We start from the raw sequence: 21,152 nt of genomic DNA, 5'->3' as shown, positions 1-21,152 counted from the left end.
GTAACCTCCATCCTTGCTCCATTGTGTAACAGCAGTTTTGAGAGATCTTGCTTGTGAAAGTGAATTAACAAGGGAGCATTAGAGAGAAGGTTCTCTGCCCTGAGGGTAATCTTTAATTATGTGTGTAGAGCCTGATTCTTGGATCTGCTCCAGCAGCTTTGCATTACTCTCGCATCACACTGTTGCCATTACTAGCTCTCAGAAGGTCCCCCTGGTGAAAAGGAAACCCCAGGTGGCAAGGAGACACACCCACATCTGTGTAAAGGGTGTTCCTGGGAGAAAGGAAATGTATCTGGGACACCCCTTCAACTACATAGTCACTGGCTGCTATAACAGCCACTTGGGTCTGAACAGCTGTATATAACTTAGAAGAGCTCTGAGCCTGCCCTAAATTAGGCCAGGGACCAAACCGGCCCCTTGCTGGTTCCATTATTTGGAGAATGCAAAGATGGCATAGAACCACCTCTCCCCACAATCCACTCCAGCTGCACCAAGACCAGGTCTACAAACTTGCATCAGTATAACTACATCACTCAGGGGTGTGCGAAATCCATTCCACTGAGCAACGCAGTTATAGCAACCTAAGCCCAGGTGTAAACAGTGCTATGTGGATGGGAGCGCTTCTCCCATCCACATAGTTACCACCTCTTGGGGAGGTGGACTAACTACGCCAACAGGAGAAGCTCTCACGTCAGTGTAGTAGCGTCTTCACTGAAGCATTATAGCAGAGCAACTGTACCGGTGCAGCTGTGCCGCTGCGGCATTTTAAGTGTGTGCCCCAAGCGTATCTTGGCCATATCTGATATTCTAATCTATAGTAACCACATAGTGTAGTAACGTATATGTTAGAAATGTGTATGGATGGCTCGATAGACTAACAGCTTGTCTTTGTCTGGCAAATGGGGAGGAATTATGGAACTGAATTACTTTTCTCATCAATGTAGGAAATGGGGCAATGCACTCATGCCCTCTGGCATCATGGTGACAAGCTACTCTGGGCAGGTTTATTAGATGCAATTGGATTGGTTGATCTGCTATTTTATTTAGGTAATTACATCTTCAGTTCTAGCTTCCTTTTGCTTTCAAACATTTAACACATTTACACAAATTTACACAAATTTTATACGTTTACACAAATCCACTGGTTCAAATCCCAGCAAGGTCATTCCAATTCTTTATCCTTCTGAGAGAGAGAAACTGAATTCCATAGAGGTCACTGCCTGCGGGATTCCGTTACAGCCAAGGTCCCATCTGCTTTCCCAGCTAATTCAAGGTCCTTAGCATTTATTTGGTAAAAGAAGGGGTTTGCCCTCAGCTCAAATTTGCCTTTTCACTGTTTGTATTGTGGTTAAGTCTTGAGACCTCAGTCTGAGATCTTTTGTGCTAGGCACTGTACAAACACAAGGAAAAGATGGCCCAGTGATCTTACAAGATAAGAAATATTTGGAGTACCCACTCTTGTGCAGATGCTCTGTGCTGGTTGGTTACCTGTCACTCCAGACATGGCTGCATTTCACCAGAGCTATGTGCATAGAAGTTGCAAAGGGTTTAAGGATCTTTTGGGCTCTAAAGGACTATATAACTGTAAGATGTTATTTACCCTTATTAAGAAGCATATGTGTGTATGCATGCAAGTGTGATGGGATGTTCACCCCACACTCTCCCTGTAGGAGTTAATGGAGGCCAGATGGGCCAATTAACCTATTAGGTTGCAAGCTGGGAGAATTAAGTCTGAGAGGAAAGCCCTAATTAGGGGAAGCTCACCTGTGCAGGAACAAGTGGGGGCTTCTATAAAGCCAGATAGCAGAGAGGGGCTGCAGGGAAGTAGTCTTTCCTTGGGAGTAAGGAGGTGTGTTTGGTACCACAGAGGTGTGTAGCGTTACTCTGTGGAAGGAGGGTGGTATTCTGTGGCTGGTAGACCCAGAGGATGGGAGAGCCAGAAGGTAAGGAAAGCCTCAGGGAAAAGGTAGTAAGGTCCAGAATAGAACAGAGGTTGGTTGCTGGTTAGAGAGTCCTTGAGTTGGAACCCAGAGTGGAGGGTGGTCCTGGGTTCCCTTGGCAGCCACTGCCAGGGAAGTGGCATCACAGGGGTAGTGAAGGGGAATATTGTTGACAAATTGGAGCAAGTCCAGCAGAGGGCAATGAGAATGATTAGGGGGATGGGGCACTTCTCTTATGAGGAGAGGCTGAGGGAAGTGAGCTTATTTCTTCAGCAGAGAAGGATGAGGGGGGATTTGATAGCAGCCTTCAACTATATAGCTATCTGAAGGGGGGGAGGGGCTCTAAAGAGGATGGAGTTAGGCTGTTCTCGGTGGCAGATGACAGAACAAGAAGCAATGGTCTCAAGTTGCAGTGGGGGTGGTCTAGGTTGGATATTCGGAAAAACTATTTTGCTAGGTGGGTGGTGAAGCACTGGAATGGGTTACCTAGGAAGGTGGTGAAATTGCTATCCTTAGTGGTTTTTAAGGCCTGACTTGACAAAGCCTTGGCTGAGATGATTTAGTTGGTGTTGGTCCTGCTTTGAGCAGAGGGTTGGACTAGATGACCTCCTGAGGTCTCTTCCAACCCTAATCTTCTATAATTCTTCTATGATTGGCTAGGACTGCTGGTAAGGAAAGACTTTGATACCCTGAAAGGGGGGAACGTGCCAGAGGGCCAAGTCACAAAGAGGAAGCAACCCTGAGTTACAGAGTAAGGGAGAGGGAACAATGTGTGCAGCAAGCAGCAGATGGGGGGTGGGGGGCCTTGGACCTGGAAAGAGCTAATCCCCAGAGCAGCCAGGAGGAGGTTCCCTGTGGTGAATGGACCCTGTGTTAAGAAGCACTTGTAACTTCCCAGTGGCTAGCACTGATGACAGCCTGTGTATGTGCATAGGCCCTTTACCTGCACTGAGGTAAATGGAAACCACAAGGACTGTTATGTTTGAGGTTATCTGTTTTCAGATATATTACTGACTCCTCCTGTAGGACCCCACAGATTCCTTTCCCTTCCACTGAATCATGAGTCATATGACTATCTTTAAGCATTCAAGAGGGTAAGTGATTTAATACTTTATAGTAGTTCTCTGGGGCTACAATTCTCAATCTCTTGTCGGCACCAGTGTGAAAGCCAAGGTGCTAAGCTAGGCTTCAAGTGAGTAAGATAGTGAGGGTGATTGCTATGAGATTGGTTCTCACACTGTGTGGTCTGTGGATTAGTAATGGTCTGTGGGGCATTTCCAGATTAACCATGGAGCTGCTTCAATCACAAAGATGAAGCATCAGCCAGGCTTCAAGCAGAGCTCCCAGACACAGGTAGGGCTGCTTCAGGGCTGTCTTTGTCAGGTGTGCATTTTGTGTAGAATCATATGTGATCAAAGCTGAAGATAACATTAAAACTGAAGGAATGACAAACACATGAGGCTAGAATCAGACAGCAAAAGGACTAGAGTGATTAGAGCAGTGGACCCTCAGCAGACAATTTGGTGCTAATAAATGTAATGGGGGCAGGGGATGTATCCAAGTCTTTGCACACAAAACATCAAAACAAGTTTATTCTCTCCTGGTGGTCTCAATGCTGTTGTAATAGTACACTTTCATGTAACTGTACTGTGGGTGCTAAAGGGAAGGTTTGAGGCTGGGAGGTTATGGTGGCTGGCAGAGGGCACAACAGCATCATGCTGAGTCATTGATATGAAGAAGTTGGCGAGAGACTGTGCCCTGCTTTTAGACTGGGAGTCTCTATATGGGACAGGCAGGAGAGCAAGACAGGGCAAGTCCGATCACACTTATGAATGTGTGTAACAACCTAGAGAATGTGTGGTGTCCCCCCTTGATTCCCTATCCAAGGATATGACTCTGCTATAACCCCTACCTCTAAAGGTAGGCTCTTTAGCACAACCTATAGCAACTCCTGTGTTTAATGCTGCAGGTTCCTTATTCGATACCCTGCACTGGCCAAAGTAGCAGCATTACGTAAATAGGGACGTGTTGAGATTCAGATGGCAGTGGGCCTCAGACATGGGGGATGAGCTCTACCCAAAGAAAGTATATATTGTAAGCTACTGATCAGTGTGTCAGAGTAACAGCCGTGTTAGTCTGTATTTGCAAAAAGAAAAGGAGTACTTGTGGCACCTTAGAGACTAACCAATTTATTAGAGCATAAGCTTTCGTGAGCTACAGCTCACTTCCTCAGCTGTAGCTCACGAAAGCTTATGCTCTAATAAATTGGTTAGTCTCTAAGGTGCCACAAGTACTCCTTTTCTTTGATCAGTGTGTGTGACTACATGAATCTCCCTCTGTGCTTGACCCATAGAGGATGTGGTTGTGCAGTAATTCTCAATCTAAGAGCCTGGCTTTTAAGATCAGGCTGTAGAGATTCATACTTTCCACTCTGGCAGTCCCTGGTGAGGTGTGGCCCTTGATGGTAGCCATCACATGTGCATGTTGGGGAGAAATCATTGTACCCAGTCTTAGTTTGTGTCCCAAAGAAGGAGAAAAATACATGTTGTACAAATCATCAAAATTATTTGATTTTTATGACTCTTTCCAAAAGGATGGATTGAGCCAGGCCCTAATCAAAGGCACAAGAAGCCAGTGCTTAATTTGTGCCAGGGCTTGCCAGGGTTGAGCCCCAGCACCTCTAGGCTTGGCAGTTCACAGCCATGGCACCTCTGGACTTACTGCGTTTTTTATAAAAGTAAAAAATATTGCTTGAGCGTTGGCACCTCTTTCATTACAAATTAAACACTCCAAGGAGCCTTGTCCTACTGACAGGCGTCAGGCACAATCTGGATTGGTAGTGTTAACATTGTTCCATGATAGCACTGCTGCTGGCCCTAGGTTCCTTAAAGGGAACAGAAAGAGGGTAGGGGCAGACCTGGCCTGGTGTGGATGACTGACAATTTTCTTCACTAGAACTGGGTGAATAAAAAATGTTTTTGTTCACAGGCAATTCTGAAAAAATTGTTTCGTGCTGAACTGACAATGAAATTTTCCAAAATTTTTGGTGACTCAAAAAGTTTGCTTTGACTTCACTTTTTGTGTCAATTTTGGGCATTTTGGCAAAAGCAAAGGAAGACTAGATTCACACTACCTTACACTGATTCCCAACAAGGTATCAGGGCTTGAAATGGGAACTCATGTCCTTTCTCCCATTAGCTTCCTCTCTATCCCATCTCCCCTGAGTGCTCCTGACACCCCTTTCTCAGCGTAATGACTGCTTTCCCCTTTGGTGGTGGTTTACTTTGAGCCCTGCAGTGTAATTGGAAATAAAGGCATGAAACTGTGAAATGGAAAAGTCAGAAGAAACTCCTCAGTAGTGAGAGGTGATATACTGTGGAATAACTTCCCACAGAAAATGCAGGTCTTTTTTGTCTGGAACATTTAAAATGCAACTGGACAAAGTATTGGAGAATATACTGTATGAAACAATGCTGAGTTAGCTCCGACAAGGGCAATCTAATGACCTAATAAATCATTAGCGTGTCTAATTTCTAACTATGCTGGATTAGAGGGACAATTCTGCACAATTGTCAATCAATGATATCATTAACAGCAGTGACTTTTCAGGCATGGGGAAGTCAAGACAAACACTGAAGTAATTCAAAAATCAGTGTCTACTTTTGAAAAATCTGGCTCCATGTAATACTTCTCTTATCCTTATATATGATGCCTATCACCTTACTATCAGAACACTGTATATATCAATCAGGCTTCAACCATGTAGACCTTTCAGAGGAAGAACTGAGAGCAACACAAATAATCCCAGAGCTTTTTAATTAAATATAACAAGGTAACCACAATGATGAATAGGTGATGCTTCTTAACAAAGAAGAGCAACAGGTCCCTTGCTGTGTAGATAACGTGTATGAAGATGAAGCAATACAGGAACAAAGCAAATTGGTTCTGGGGCATGAGGAGGTCCAGGCATCCTTCAGCAGGCTGTGGACAAAGGGGCAAAAATGTGTGATATTGCAGGGCCATGTTCTATACATGTCCTGTGAAAAGACTACTGCTCAGCACATCCCTTGCCTTTGTGACCATAAACTGTCACTAATGTGATCCATGGACAAACTTTCAGATTGAGATCAGCGCGATTCTGTTTGAACAGCCAGATGAATTAGATTGATGAGCTGTGGAACTGCTTGGCTTGTGCTAACTGTCATACTCATGACTCCCAAAATACTTAGCTATGACTCTATAAAGGTTGTTTTAGTGTAGGGCTGGGCTCCATAGTTGTACTTGTCTCCTGCTATCTCTCTGCTTTGGGCATCTCAGACAAGTTCTGTAATGCTCTGATTCTTTATCAACAGCAGGGTGAAAAAAAAATTCTGTTATCCTGTGGATTTTTCTTTTAATGGCTGGATAACCAGTTAAAAGAAAATAACTGCTAGCAATTTGTGCACAGACTCACTCAAGCATGAAGTGTTTCCCATTTTCTTCCTTCTCCTGCAGGGGGACACTTTTGGTATGTGAGCCTAGTCTCCCAGAACAGCCTTCTACAACTTCTGGTAAGCACAACGCTCCAAGTTCCAGGTACCTCTGTACTTAATCATTTTTTCTTCAGTCAAGTTAGAATTAAAGTCCATTAAACATGTGGCAGCTGCTTCATGTGCTAACACAGGAATTCCAACAGTTACTTCTCTCTGTTTTTTTTATATGGAGGACATATGGCCAAATTCAGCCTTGATGTAAGCAGCTGCATCTCAGGAGTTTTTTATTTACTTGAGGGCTGAATTAGACCAAGCTTTTTCCATTCAGTCCTTGCCACTGAGAGATTCCTGAACTGACTGAGAGACTGCACATGCTAGTCGGGTAAATGATATCAAAGTAATTCCCAATAACACAGGTACAGGTTACTCCTCTACCACACTCTTACCCTGATGCCTTCATGTGGAAGTGAATTCAACTGGTGAATCTTGTACGGCACAAAGTTATCTTCCACTTAAACCTTAAGCTATACCTTTCCATTCACCAGTACTTGCTCAATGTGCGCTACTGAAAGGAAGAGGAGCAGTTTACCTACTGAATGGTTGTCCATCAGGGCTGTAATAGCAACACTTGCTCCATTTTTCCTATTGGTTTGGCAGTTTTAGGCACCACATTTCCCCATTTGTTGCCGTTAGTTTGGATGCAGTGAGTCTTAAGTTCAGAGCTACCTGGGTTTCCCTACAAATGAACTGTTATCTAGCCTGTTCTTTTTAGATCCTACTGTGTTTCCCATTATTTTTTGATGGGCATAGCACCTGCTGTTCAGATCAACCATCAGGCCAGTTTGCTTTGCTACACCTGGGGTTAACCACCCCTCTAATTCTTTAGAACACCCTCAAAATATGTTCTAGTCACAGGCAGTGTTCCCTCTAATTTTTCCAACCCATGTGTGGAATAAACTTTATAATGGGTACCAGTGTGGAGGTGATGTGTCACACACCCACATTCATGTGGTGGGAGTGGGGATGAGGGGTTTGGAGTGTGGGAGGGGGCCCAGGGTTGGGGCAGAGGGTTGGGGTGCAAGGGCTCCGGGAGGGGGTGCAGGCTCTGGGTTGGGGCCAGAGATGGGCTCAGAGCTGCAGGGTTGGGGTGGTGGGGTATGGGCTCTGGGTGGGGCCAGGATGAGGGGTTTAAGGTGCAGGAGGGTACTCTGGGGTTATGGGTGGGGGAGCTGCCTCTTCTCTTTCCTCCCCTCCCCCCCCACACACAGCAGCTGCTGGGCTGGGGTGGGGAGAGGCGCCTCTTCCTTCCCTCCACAGCAGCACCTGGGCTTCGGCTGCAGGAAAGGCACCCCTTCCCAGGCCCCAGGAGATCTGGGCTGCGGCAGGTCCAGGGCTTGGCTAGGTTGGGGCTGGGGGAGGGGTGCCCGTCCCCTGGCTGGTCCCTGGCCATGGCAGGTCCCCCGGTGGGTTCCCTGAGCGCCTGTGCAGCACTAAATAGGCGTGGCCCTGCACCTTACAGGGAATTTAGGTCACAAGACCTCTTTGACTGGCTCCACTGTAGAAGTTGTATCCCCTTGCCATAGAGTATGCTGGCCCCTTCAAGTAGAGTCCGAGTCCAAATCCCAGGGTCTGAGCTTTTGGCAGAGGGTGAGGGGAGGAAAAGTGCCTGGTCCTTCAGGAGAAAGCCAGATCTTAGAGGAGGAGTCTGCTGGACTTCCCTTCTGTGTTTGTTTTTTGATATTTCATCCCTGTTGAAGGGGAGAAATTGGAGGGCTAAACTATTCAACCAGTGAGGGAAACTGAGGCAGCAATGCATTTATATGGCTGACAGGGAAACCACTCTTACCCCTCTCTATTTAGTAGGCAAACCAGTTACAAGTAATGGCAAAATAACTTCTCCAATGTATTTTTTTTTTTAAAGTCTCTGGAGTTAATGTGTAAGATCCTGCTATGAGTTCATTCTTGGGTTTGATTCTGACTGAATGGAAGTCTTCTCAAAGAAATGAATCTTTGTGGAGATTTGGAAATATTTTAAACTGGGACCACGTGGAGAGCACACATCTGGGTCATGCCTCCCCCTGTTTACGCTTTCACCTGTACTTACATGTCCAGATGATGCCTGCAGGCGCATCTGCTCCATCTTCTCTTTGTGCTGCCGCTGCTTTTCCTTCTCCTCATATTGACACTTCAGCATAGTCAGCTCCATATCCAGCCGCATCTTCTCCAGCTCAGTCTCAGCCACTCGGTCCAGCGTGAAGTTTGGCTGCTCCATCTCCACCCAGCTGTTGATCTCACCATCATTGGTAACATGTTCTGGTTGCAGAGAATCCAGTTCTGCCTGTGAATTAGTCTCCAGGTCCTGGTCCCTAATTCCTGGTGGTTCTGTCACATCGTCAGGGACATCTGGGGTATTTTCAGGGGTGTCCTAGTCCATAGATCAGGGAAAATCACCCACTCCTATTTAACTGATACAAACTATTTTTAAAAAATCTTCTGGTAAAAGAAATGTTTTTCGACTAGCTCAGCTGGGCCAAATGCAGGCTGGCAGCCCAACTATATCTGGAAAGCTACTACACTTGAATATTCAAAGCCCTGTCTGAACTACTAGAAAGTCAGAGGCTCCACTTATATTGTGGTGAAAAGCAGTGGTATCATTTGCTATGGGGTGAGAGAGGCAGTTGCTCCCCCCAAAACTTTTTGTCCCCCTGACTTTTCATAGTTCTATATACTGTCTTCCACTTTTTGCCCCTCTTTCCTCCCAGCTTTGGATGCAGTCATTAGAGTAAACTTCCCCTCTCCCCACCCCAAATAGGAGTAGATGAGACCTAACCCAGTCCCCATAACCAGATCAAAGCCCTGGACTAAAACCCATGGCCTTTGACATAAGCATAAAGAACACTTCAACTCTGGGTCAGTTGAAAAGTCAGTGAAGAAAAACATAGGGGACAAATCTATCTCTGATTCGAGTCTAGTGGATGGTGTTCAACCAGATATGAAATTAGCTTCCCCTTAGAACCATGGAGTCATGAGACTGTGCTACCGTCTTGGATGTATCTGGCCAGGAGAAAAATATTTTACTACTCTGAATTAATTTCTGTCAGTTCATAAATGAGATGCCAAAATGAGCCAATGAAGGTGAGAGGCCTCCCTGTCTTGGCATTAGTAATAGGCTAAATAACAGTAGTAGAATGGGTTGGCTGCCTTTCAGCAGACCCAGGAGTTAGTTATGTAGAGATCATGCCACTGACAGGTCTGCCCTCCAGGCTTATGGAAAGCCACAATATTTATTTATGTAATGTATACAAGAAGCACATGCAAGAGCTTTGAATAAAATGGATGTAGACAAAATGTGGAACTCTTCCCCTGGCTTACATTTTAAAGTCTATGACAGAAGGTGAAGAAAATAAAAAAACAAAGAAAACTATTACTCTTACCATAGAGGTCTTGGGTACAAAGCTAGGGGAGGCAGAAATGAGGCTGGAGAACACTGGATTCACAGGCAGTAGCCACAGTTTTACAAGTCTTTCACTGTCCCATGCAGAAAACTCAACACCAGCTGCCCCAGTTCGATCCAGATAGAAGCACAAAGTTCAAAGCCAGATTTCAGCAAACTGTCATGCTGATGTCACAGGTTCCACACTATGCTGTCTCATAATCCAGCTGTTGCTACAACATCATAAATGCTCTGTTGCTAGGTGTCCAACAGCACATGGGAAATCTGCAGCAGAGCCAGGGATAAATCCAGTTCTCCTGATTCAAGTCTAGAACCTTAACCACTAGATCAGTTCTTTTCCTTCTGTAGCCACCTTCCTGCTGCTTCAGTGAATGAGACTGTGTTCCTTCACATAGTGGCAGCATGCATAGTAGGCAGCAGTCTGGCTCACCACGTGCCTAGCCATGATCAGCTGGCAGTGATTTGTAGGGTTCATGGGAGTAAAAAGTTTTAAGCAGGGATTTGAAGTAGGATAGTATGGTGACACTATGGATTTTGATGGAGTGTTTCCCTCCAATTAAGGAGTGGTGTTGAGGAGAGGTAGTGCTGAGAAGGGCTTGTAGGAAAAGCAGACTAGCAGGAATTGAGTGGTAGAGTGAAGGCAGGTGTCATCAGTGTGATAAGATAGATTAGTGCTAAATGGTGAAGGGCCATAAAGGCACAGAAAAGAAGCTTGTGGAGGGAAGCCAATGGAGGGATGCAAAGTGGAGGTGGGGGGGCCATGAGCAGACAAGGAGCTAGGAAGATAATGCTGGCAGAAATGTTTTGAATGGACTTAAGGGGAGGACAAGGTAAGCTAGAGAGAGGAAGATGACAGTACTCAAGATACAACATAAGGGCTTGGAACAGAAACTTTGGTAGTCTGGACAGACAGAAAATGCTGGATCTCTGGATCGTTCTGTAAGAAGTTGTGACAAGACTTAAACACTACAAATGGGTATGGGTCTAGAAAGGGGCCAGGTCAAAGATGATGCTGACATTACAGGCCTGAGTGACTGGGAGGATGGTGGTGGTATACATGGTGATGAGGGGGAAGAACAGAGGTGTGGGAACAGAGAAAGATCAAAAGCTCAGTTTGGGCCTTATTCAGTTGATGTTAACAGCTGGAGATCCCCACACAGAAGTTTCAGTGGGGTAGACCAAGATGTGGGATTGGATGGAGCAATATTGCTCCTGTGTTGAGAGGTAGCTCTAGTAATCAAACCTGTGCTCGCTCAGCGAGAAGCCAAATTCTGCTGTCAGTAACACCTGCCTTTACTCTACCATTGATGCCACTCAATTCCTGCTAGGATAATTGAAGTCAATGGAGTTACACCATCATAAATTTGGAGAAATGAAAACAAAATAAGGAACAAGTGTTGGGGCTTTTAGACATTTTGGTGGTGGTGGTTTATCTTTCACCCTCCATCTTTGTCCACCTTCTTGTTACCAAGGTTGGCACCCTTTTTAGGTGCCTATTTTTCTGATTGGTTAAAGTTTAAGCCTAATCTACCTAACAACAGTAAAGTCAGGAAGGGGTCATCTGACTCCCAGTTATTCTGCTTTGTGACAGAGTCTATATAAGGGGACTACACACTCTGTCAAGGGCTGTCTGCTCAGGAGGCAGCCCATGTTCAGTTCAACTCATGTCTGCTCGGTTGTGCAACGGAGAAAAAGGAACATCCAGGTAAGCACAGGTGTTTTGAGGTTGTCTGTCATCGAGGAAGATATCCTGTTCCATCTCGAGTTCCTGATTCCAGTAGCTGTCCTCAAGGTCTTGACCTGAGTTACCTGAGAAGCAAGGCAGACGAGAGCATTGTGAGCCATCTACACCTGAGTTCCTGTCACTCCTAGAGACTGAGTAACGTTGACATTTTATTTGTGTTGTGTCCATATTGGTTAGGGGTTGGGTCTGGGCTTCAAGCCAGCTGTACTTGTAAAACCACCGAGCTGTTTTATGCTTTATTGTACTTTTCTCTATATTTTGTTATGTACCCTCTTAATAAACCCTCCTGCATGTTTTCAGCGTTTAAAATGACTAAGTTTCATTTGACCTGTGACTAATAGGTGATAGACCCTACAGAGGGATCAATCCTTTTAGGGCAGTGGGGTCCTTAAATCAATTCCACCAGTCTCTTCTGGTAACAGTTCTGGTGATCACAGCAGGACCCCTGATGGTCGCAGTTGCTTTAAGTTTTTATAATCTGCTCATCTAAGGTTTATGGGACAGCCACAAGTCTTGAGGGAGGGCAGCATTGGTATTTGGCCAGGAGCTTTTCTTATTTTGAGACCCAGCTGCTGAAGTCAGGCACCAGTGAATGCTCTGTGGGAGCTCTTTGTGGTGTGCTAACTGAGGACTGATAGCAGGCCAGCCATTAGGCCCACTGAGCATGACATAGGCCCAATGAGTACAGCAGACTCTGGCCTTGAGAGAGTCCGGTGGGAGTGCTGTTTGAGATAAAGGGAGTTTAATAACTCTGGGGCAGGCCAGCATTGTTGCTGAGCATTACTTGTCCCGACTCTTGGTAGTCACCAGTAAAGTGCTGGGGGAAGTAGTGTTGCTGTGTGAGCCAGACACACTACTTGATTTGTGAAATGTGTCTAAAGCTTCAGTCCCAGCGGATGGAGTGAGGAATTAATTGGAACATTGTGTAAATTCTTTTTGTAAATGGAAAAATCCATGGGCTGAATTTTTTTTTTTAATGGGAGGATGCATTTGAAAAATTGTTTTGAACTTGGGAGAATTTTGTAATGGTTAAGCCTATCCCCAATAAGAAAACAAAGAAACTAGCTCTCATATATGGGCTAGTCATGGTGTCTAGAGAATGGCACGAACACATAAAATCTAAAAGCAAGGTAATCTCCCAGTTGAAAGAACACAGCTGAAAAGGAAGCTGACATTGATAAATTAACATTACAAAGCAATACTTTGTCAGCTCAAGGATTAAACCACTGTTTACAAATCAACCAGCTAGAGCAGCAGGTTAAAGAGCTTAATGCATGCTTGGCGAAAAAGGACAAGAAGAATTTTGTTTTAGCTACTAAAATGGAGGAATCCCAAGCTGCTATATGAGAGCTGGTCAAAGTGGTTCAGAATAGTAAACACAACGTTGGAGATCATACCACATATAAGAACAAAATTGAGTTGCTAAGCTAAAAAGAGCCCAGGGTATGCTCAATGCCTTGAGTACTGACCCTTTAAAAGGTTATGGATCTGAAAGCTGCCCTAATCAAAAGGGATCAGAAAATGACTTTGATTTGTGAGAGGTTAAAGAAACAAGAATGCAACCTTCTGCCCCTCAGATTCAAGAAGAGTTAACAAGCTATGAGGGAACGAAGGGGGGGAGGGTAGAACACCACCTGCCCCCCAATGGCCACCATAACTACTGTAGTAAATTATGGCCCAAACTGACCTGTGGAAACAAGGTTTGAGACAAAAGCTTATGGGTCAGACCAACCCAGAGCAAGGGGCAAAACTCTGGGCCCATTAAATAAGGATACTTCATTGGCTTGGCTTGGCAAGATCAGCAACATGGCTGCTATTAGCAGAGATGGCACTAGGGCTCTGCTACATGAGTGTGTGAGCAGGGAAGAATCCGGAGCGTTACCCGGAGAGGTGCAATGGGCTAGCATAAGGGAGATAGCTGAGAGAGACGATGCTGTATATGAATTGTACTTCCTACATGAGAACATTCTGGGAAAATTTTATTCTGAGAGGCAAAAATCTGGTGAAAGGCCAGAAAGGTTTTTGGGAAGAAAGTGGTTATTGTATTGGCTGTCAGGTTTATCTCCTGTTGTGAATGGTGTAGCAACATGTGATATGCCTGAATTTAAGGAGGTGTTTATTCAGGGTCTCTTACCAACAATAAAGGTTTCCTTATATCCCATAAATCCTAGAACCACAACAATTAAAGAACTGGAAAATAAAATTCTGAAGCATTTGAATTACAGAGAGAGAGGCTTTCCTTAGTCATTGGCCAAAGAAGAAAATTTCAGCTGTAAAGCACCTCAAAAGCACCCCAACAACAAGTCCAATGAGCAAAAAGCAAGAAACCTCATACAGAAAGCAGGAATTCTGCAACAGATATGTCTTCCTTTATAATCAAGAATCATCTAACAATTGTCACAGCAGAGAAGCTGCTGATATGAAAGGATTTCAGTCAGTGTTGTGGAGAAAATTACTTAAATACAAGAAAAGAGACTAAATAGACTGCCTGCCTACAGAGGAGCTATTCAAAAGGTTAGCTAAGTATGAAGGAGGCTGTAACAGCAGTGCTTCACCAGCATCTGCTACCAATGCATCTGGCATCCAATATGACAGGACCAGACTCTCCCACCTCCCTCTTTTGTGGCACTCATCAGTAATGATGTTTGGGGGATGCCTGTAGTAGATGCCACCATAAAGGGAGAGCATGGATACATCAATCAAGTCATGTTAATTGACACCAGTGCCACCTTGTTGTTATTTGCTCAAAAGCAGCTCCAAAACCCAAGGACTTTAATATACGAGGAGTAAAGGTATGGGAGGGATACAGTAATAAGGAAAGCACTGTGCCCTTTATAAAACCAGCGTTGTGTACCATGGGCAAACTAACAATAAGAGCATCATTTGGCATACAGACGCTAGATGGACACGGCATTCTGGGAATGGACATCCTGAAAAAGTTAAACCTTGTGGTCAACCTGCCTAATAGAATGCTAACACAAATTCAAAGACAGGAAGGAGGTCTCCTCATTCCGGCAGCCCACAGAGTTGCAGACTCCAGTAAAGCTAGAAACACCTGAATGGGAGCTAACAGTTAGAGATAACAAGACAGTATCTGCAAGCATTCACCAGTAATAAGCATTAATGCAGAAAGATCCAAGCTGAAGTAATCATGATGGGTCCAGACCCCAAGCCGCAAAAACAGTATAAATATTCTCAGGAGGCTGAGGAGGGGATTAAACCTACCATTTTAGAACAAGGGGTACTTGTAGAAATGGATAGTGTCTGTAACTTTCCCATATTGCCTGTCCTAAAAGCGGACAAATTCACCTGGAGATTGACTGTCGACTAGCGGGAGGTAAATCGAGTTACACCTAGGTTAGCTCCAGTTGTAGCCAAATTTCAGGAAATAATGGTGGCCATTGCTGCAGGTGCTGATGTGTTTACTGTACTAGACTTGAGCAATGCATTCTTCTCCATTCCTCTTCATCATAGCATAGGGTACAAGTTTGCATTCACCTGTGGAAATAAGTCCCTTTCAGGTGAGTATCCCAAGGGTACCACAATGTGCCGTCACTTTGCCACAAATATGTATCCAAAATGTGGGAGCATCTGGAAAAGAAGGAAAGAATTATAAGTTATGTGGATGACATCCTCATTGCAACAATAACAAAGGAAGAGAACTTCGAGGTATTGGAAGTCGTTCTGAAAAAAGTTGGGGTGATGGAAGTTGTCATCAGTCCCACAAAGGCGCAAATGCTCAAACAAAGGGTGAGTTACCTTGGGATGGAGTTGGGCATTCATGGAAGGAGACCTGATGCCAGCAGGATTGAATTAATATACAAGCTGCCAGCCTCAAAAGATATAACATCATTGTGTTCATTTGTTGGACTTACAGGGTTCTCAAGAGACTTTATGAAGGGATACTCAGTTAGCTCAACCACCCTATAATTTGTTCAAAAAGGGTAAAGAATGGACTTGGGGAGAAAAGGAAAGAAACACATTCCGCCGACTCAAACAAGCTCTTATTCAGGCACCAGCCCTTGTGTATGCACAGTCAGGCAAACCCTTTCTGCTCCAGCTAGCAACAACAAGAGAGATTAAGTGCAATCTTAATGCAAAATACTGGTGTGGGACTCAAACCTGTCACATTTGGATCAAAAACATTTAAGTGAAATAGAAAAGCAATACTCACCGTGTGAACGAGAAGTGTTGGCCCTCACCTGGGCAGTGAAACATTGGGAGTATCTTATAGGCATCTCCCCCATTATCTGAAAGAATGTTCATACCCCAATACACAATGTACTGTCCAGTGAAATTAATGAGGGTGGGGTATCAAGCCCCCTGCTATCTGGCTGCATATTGAGTCTACTTAATAGGGATCTTGAAGTGGAAAAGACTCATTCTCTCAATGGTTCCATACGTACTACTCACTAGTGGAGAAGATCACGAATGCCCACTACTATTTGAAAACACCAGTAGTCCAAAATCACCTTTTGAACTAGAAACATCCTATGAGCAAGCTAAAGACTCTGGCAGAGACATTTGGGTGGTTGATAGGAGTTGCCCCTGTAGTCAGATGTTTGGGTGGGTGGGTGTGTGCGTGCGCTCCCTGTGTGCTGTCCCAGCTCTGCGCAGACAGCTGGCACAGCAGACCTTGAGCAAACCACCCAATGACCACCCAGCAGACCTTGAGCAAACCACCCAATGACCTTTGTTAAGGTACAAAGGCATCAGGCCAGGTTTACTGTCGACGAAGCATGATAATAGCACCTGGCAGACTCTATGAGGATACTAAGACATGCATGCCCATGACAATGGATGCAGCTCAGTCAGTAGTGGGACTTTCCACTGCCCCTTAGGCGGTCCAAAGATACTCTCTCTGAAATACTCTTTATACCCTGATATAAACAAGGTACGTACTGTCATCCTGACCTTATCTTTTAGGAGGGGTCAGTGTGTTTCTGTTATCCTTGGGGAATGTTTTTGTGCTATCCTTGGTATTGGTGTTTTCTGGTACCACTTGTGTTTGCGTGAGTACTCTGTGCTTAGCACTTCTTAGGAATGTGTATTTCTGCAATATCACCTCTGATCTTGCCAAATTCTGTGAGCAGGTCCTGCCTCATACCAGGCCTATGATACAAGGGCTTACATCTCAGGCTTTCTTCCTACTACAGCCACTATCATGAGGATAAACCCTGAGCTGGATATGCTGGTAAAATACTACAGGGAACAGTGGTTCAATGTTCTGTGCAAGCTGCTGAAGTAGTTGCTATAGTAGCTACATTGGATGAAGCAGATCCAAGTTGTGACCTTTTTAATTTGTTCTGACTCTGGGTCATCCGAGCCCTTGTAGCTTGGATGCTGATATGGATGGCTGGATGGATAGACAAATGACTTCTGCAGATAACAAGCCTATAATACACACAAAATACCTCTTACTTACTTGGAAACTGGCTGAATCAAGAACTGGCAAGAGTTAGCTATTCAGGGTCAAAGCACATGGGAAGAACTAGGCGGAGATATCTGGCCTGAACAACAAAGTAGATCTCCTCACTAAAAAAATCTGTGCTTTTAGGATCTGAAATCTTGTGGACCAAGTCTGCCGACATTGTGTGCAAGATGCAATCAGTTGCTGAAAATAAATTTAGACGTAGTTGAGTTACAGAAACAGGACAAAGATCACTGAGCTGTTGGGAAAATCTTAATATAGAGGTTACCAAAACTCTATAAACACAACAGTGGACTTGTAATGGCTACTAAGAACAACATTGATAATGTTATCCCTGTGTTAATGATACCATCATGATTGAGAAAAGTATTAATTGCTCTAGCTCACCAAAAAGGGCATTTTGGGGGCTGAAAAGACTGTCAGTAAGCTCTTACATTTGGCCACCAACCAACTGTTAACAGACAATGTGGAAAAAATATATATAGAATTGCATTGCCCCCGCTGAGAACAATCTTGACAGAAAAATTGTCAAAGGACTTCTACTACACCAGCCAACAGGAGGACCATAGTATCATTTTCAAATAGATTTTATAGGACCCTTGCCTTGTTCGGGATATGGAAACCAATATTGTTTGGTAGTAATTGGTTCATTTTTAAGTGGATCAAAGTAGTGTTGGATTCGCTATTACCACTGCGAAGATACTCTTGGAGCAAGCATTCTCCAGATTTGGTATTCCTGAAGTTATCAATTCGGCTTTACAAATTGAGCAAAAGTTCCATATAGCAGGCCACCTGCAAAGCTTGAGCCTGATCCAGAAGACTAACAGGACCCTAAAGACTGTGTTGAAAAAGATCATAGAAAGCAATGGAAAAACTGGGGTAAGCAATTGCCTTTCATTTTGATGGGAATTCGGTCAACTGTTGCATCCCACGGATGTATACCACATGAAGTGCTCATGGGAAGACCCATGAAAACACCAGACAAATGGTGGCTGGGAGGCATTCCACCTGACTCATATTAGGCCAGAATTAAAATGGACCAGTATATAACAAAGTTGTTGCACACTATTAGCTACTTCTTTTTGCAGATTGCTGTACAACTAAAAATGAACGCTAGGCAGATGGATAGAAGGCTGCAGGACACACTAAAATGAATGGAATGTGGGTGTCACGGAGTCACCGGGCCAATGCTCTGGAACTGCTCTGTATGACTGGGGTAGTATGCCTCCTGTCTCTGAGCATACTGTTGCCAGAGCAAGAAGCTTACACAGCTTCGGCCTTCCTGAGTCTGATCTTGGAGCACTCAGCATCCCCTTCCACACAGTGCGTTTCCTGCAGCCCGTCTGCCCAGGCGGCGCTCCTGGGGAAGCCAGAGGGCCCTGCACCCCAACTCCACAGTCAGCCATGACTCTCAGCCAGCATTGTAAAACGGAAAAGTTTATTAGTCGACAGGAACACAGCATAGGACAGGTCTTGTTAGCACAGAAATCAGTGACTTTCAGCCAAGTCCATCTTGGGGAATCCCAGGCCAGACGCTCTGGACTCCCTCTCAAATCTCCCACAGTAGACTGCCCAGCTTCCAGTGACCCGATCTCCAACACACATGTTGCACCTCCTCCTGGTCTTTGTCTCCCTTCCCAGGCACAATGTCATCTGGTCGCATCCCCCTCCTGGGTCTCAGGTTGCGAAGGACCTTAGCCATGGCTTACATGCAGGCAGGTGGAGCCACCTCACCTGTCCCCAAGGGTCTCAGCAAAAGTCACACACCCTTATTCCCACCACCTAGGCATTGGTACAACACACAGGGAAACTGTGGTACATACAGTATTCATGCAAAACAGTAAGACTCACATACAACATAACCAGGGAACCACCTTGCTTCGTCACAGTGGGTGATAAAGTATTATACTCATTCTTTTCTGACCAAAATCACGCACTGAGCCCCAAATGGGCAGGGCCTGTTGTTGTCATTAACAAAGCAAGTCCAACCACCTACCAGGTGAAGGTTAATGGGGAAAAAAGAGAAAAACACTAAAATGGTTTCATTCCACCCAACTGAAGGGATGGAAAAATTCTGATGGGGTGTGTGTATGTATAATTATTGTGACAGGGTCAGGCCAGATGGCTACAGGAGAGTGATAGAAGGCAGATATATTAGCCCCAGGTTAAGTAGGTCCCTTTTCCCTGGGTAAGGTAACAGGGAAGGTTCCAGAACAATCAGGAACTTCCTGGAAACAATTAAGGCAGACAGGCCTGATTAGAATGCCTGCAGCCAATCAAGAAGCTGCTAGAATCATTTAAGACAGGCAGGCTAATTAGGGCACCTGGGTTTAAAAAGGAGTTCACTTCAGTTTGTGGTGTGCATGCGAGGAGCTGGAAGCAAGAGGTGCAAGAAGCTGAGAGTGAGAAGGCATACTACTGGAAGACTGAGAAGTACAAGCATTATCAGACATCAGGAGGAAGGTCCTGTGGTGAGAATAAAGAAGGTGTTGGGAGGAGGCCATGGGAAAGTAGCCCAGGGAGTTGTAACCGTCACGCAGCAGTTACAGGAGCCACTGTACACAGCTGCAATCCACAGGGCCCTGGGTTGGAACCCGGAGTAGAGGGTGGGCCTGGGTTCCCTCCATCCCCCCAATTCCCTACTTGATACAGAGGAGTTGGACTGGACTGTGGGTTCCACCAGAGGGGAAGGTCTTTGGCCTGTTCCCCGATCCACTAGATGGATCAGCAGAGACTGCGGGGATTGTTGTTCTTCCTTTCCCCATGCTGGCCTGTGATGAGGCTAACTGAGTGAACAGCAGATTTGAGCCACGAAAGTGGCTAAACTGAGGGCTGTCGTGAACCTCTGAGGCGAGAAAATCCGCCAACAAGCGCAGGACCCACCAAGGCAGAGGAGGAACTTTTGTCACAGTGTGTGTGTGTGTGTGTGTATGTATATATATAATATACACATTAATTAGTTTTGTCTTTCTCCTTTGTTGCAGGAAATCAAGCAGCAATTATGATTTCTATATTGTATCATAGCACATTTATTTGCATGGCATAGTCAGTGATTGTTAATGGAAATGAGCACTATTATTGTAAAGTCAATGAGTCTCAAAACTATAAATGGGATGAATTAGTACATGGCATTGATTTTGATCTACCAAATTTGCTATTAAGAGGAATCATCTCTGTGTATGCATATAATGAAAATGATTACGGTTGTTTGGATTGGTAAGAGCTGAAAAGCAACAAAACGCTCATGGCCTTTACGACAACCAATTCGGCTCAGAGGGTTACCTCTGTGGATGAGCTTAAGGAGGAACAAATCTCCTTTGTTCAAAAAATTGCAGGAAAATGTATGTGGTAATTTTCTAGTTGGCTGCTCTGATGCAGTAGAGGTTTGGGAGCCACATAAATGTTCCTTTATGCAGTCCAACCTCCCTTCACGAATGCAAATGGGTAAAATCAATGTAAAAATTTAAATGGGTTTGCAGTACATGATCGATCAGTTGGATGTTTATGTGCATACACCCTCCTCCCAGTGTGCAGTAGCTATGAAATGCCAAAATTGTACCAGCTCTTCTGTTAAGACACGTCCCAATGTAAATAAGTCCTGTAAAAAGGCTAATAATGTGAGTTTTCATGTTGAGTGTTATGGAAACATCTATATCTCTGTAAAACCAAATGATGCGGGTATGTGGTATTTCACTAGTTTGTTCAGAACAAGAGAAACTGTAAAAGGGTGCCTGAACCACACGTTAACAACGTTGTGATAAAGCAGGAGTTTAAGAAACTTCCATTAGTAAATTCCATGTATTCATTCAAAAAGCTTATGCTGCTCCAGTTAAATTTGCATAGAGTTCAATTTGAATGTTTACCATATGTAATCCCATTAGTGGCAGGGTGGGAGGAGTGGATAAGAAGTGTGATACCTGGACCATCCACCCCGAAGATCCACAAGCGAGATACAGTAGCAACTATTTTAGGAGGAGTAGGGATTGGGTTGGGAGTCTTAAACTCAATTGACGAGCAGGTCCTGGCCAATAAAATAGGTGCAATAGGAAAGGATATGGCTTCCTTACTCAGCCCATGTACAACATCTGTTAACCAACTAAGTATAACTGAA

The 21,152-nt window shown here is 44.6% G+C and overlaps 2 protein-coding genes across 3 annotated transcripts in view; one reads left to right on the top strand and one right to left on the bottom strand.

The window, feature by feature from the left end:
* The window catches only part of LOC140909564 (uncharacterized), a 48,409-nt gene that overhangs the window by 5,905 nt on the left and 21,352 nt on the right, over positions 1-21,152 (top strand). The window contains exon 2 of the mRNA XM_073339134.1: positions 6,435-6,490. The gene's annotated coding sequence lies outside the window, so the exon portion shown is untranslated. The remainder of the gene's footprint in view (positions 1-6,434; positions 6,491-21,152) is intronic.
* LOC140909563 (transmembrane protein 247-like) lies at positions 5,623-15,162 on the bottom strand. Of its 2 annotated transcripts, none has more exons than XM_073339133.1 (4): positions 15,109-15,162; positions 9,847-11,675; positions 8,517-8,837; positions 5,623-5,921 (listed from the first exon to the last, which is right to left on the bottom strand). In XM_073339133.1, exons 2-4 carry the CDS (start codon positions 9,847-9,849, stop codon positions 5,712-5,714), a joined length of 534 nt encoding a protein of 177 aa, XP_073195234.1. In that variant the 5' UTR covers positions 9,850-11,675; positions 15,109-15,162; the 3' UTR covers positions 5,623-5,711. The 2 variants fall into 2 exon arrangements, with proteins under 2 accessions (XP_073195234.1, XP_073195233.1); XM_073339132.1 differs by lacking the exon at positions 15,109-15,162 and adding an exon at positions 14,836-15,101.

Source organism: Lepidochelys kempii, chromosome 3 (genome assembly GCF_965140265.1).
Source record: "Lepidochelys kempii isolate rLepKem1 chromosome 3, rLepKem1.hap2, whole genome shotgun sequence".
Taxonomy (NCBI): Eukaryota; Metazoa; Chordata; order Testudines; family Cheloniidae; genus Lepidochelys; species Lepidochelys kempii.
The sequence above is the reverse complement of the archived record's forward strand: the minus strand, read 5'-3'. Positions and strand labels throughout refer to the sequence as shown.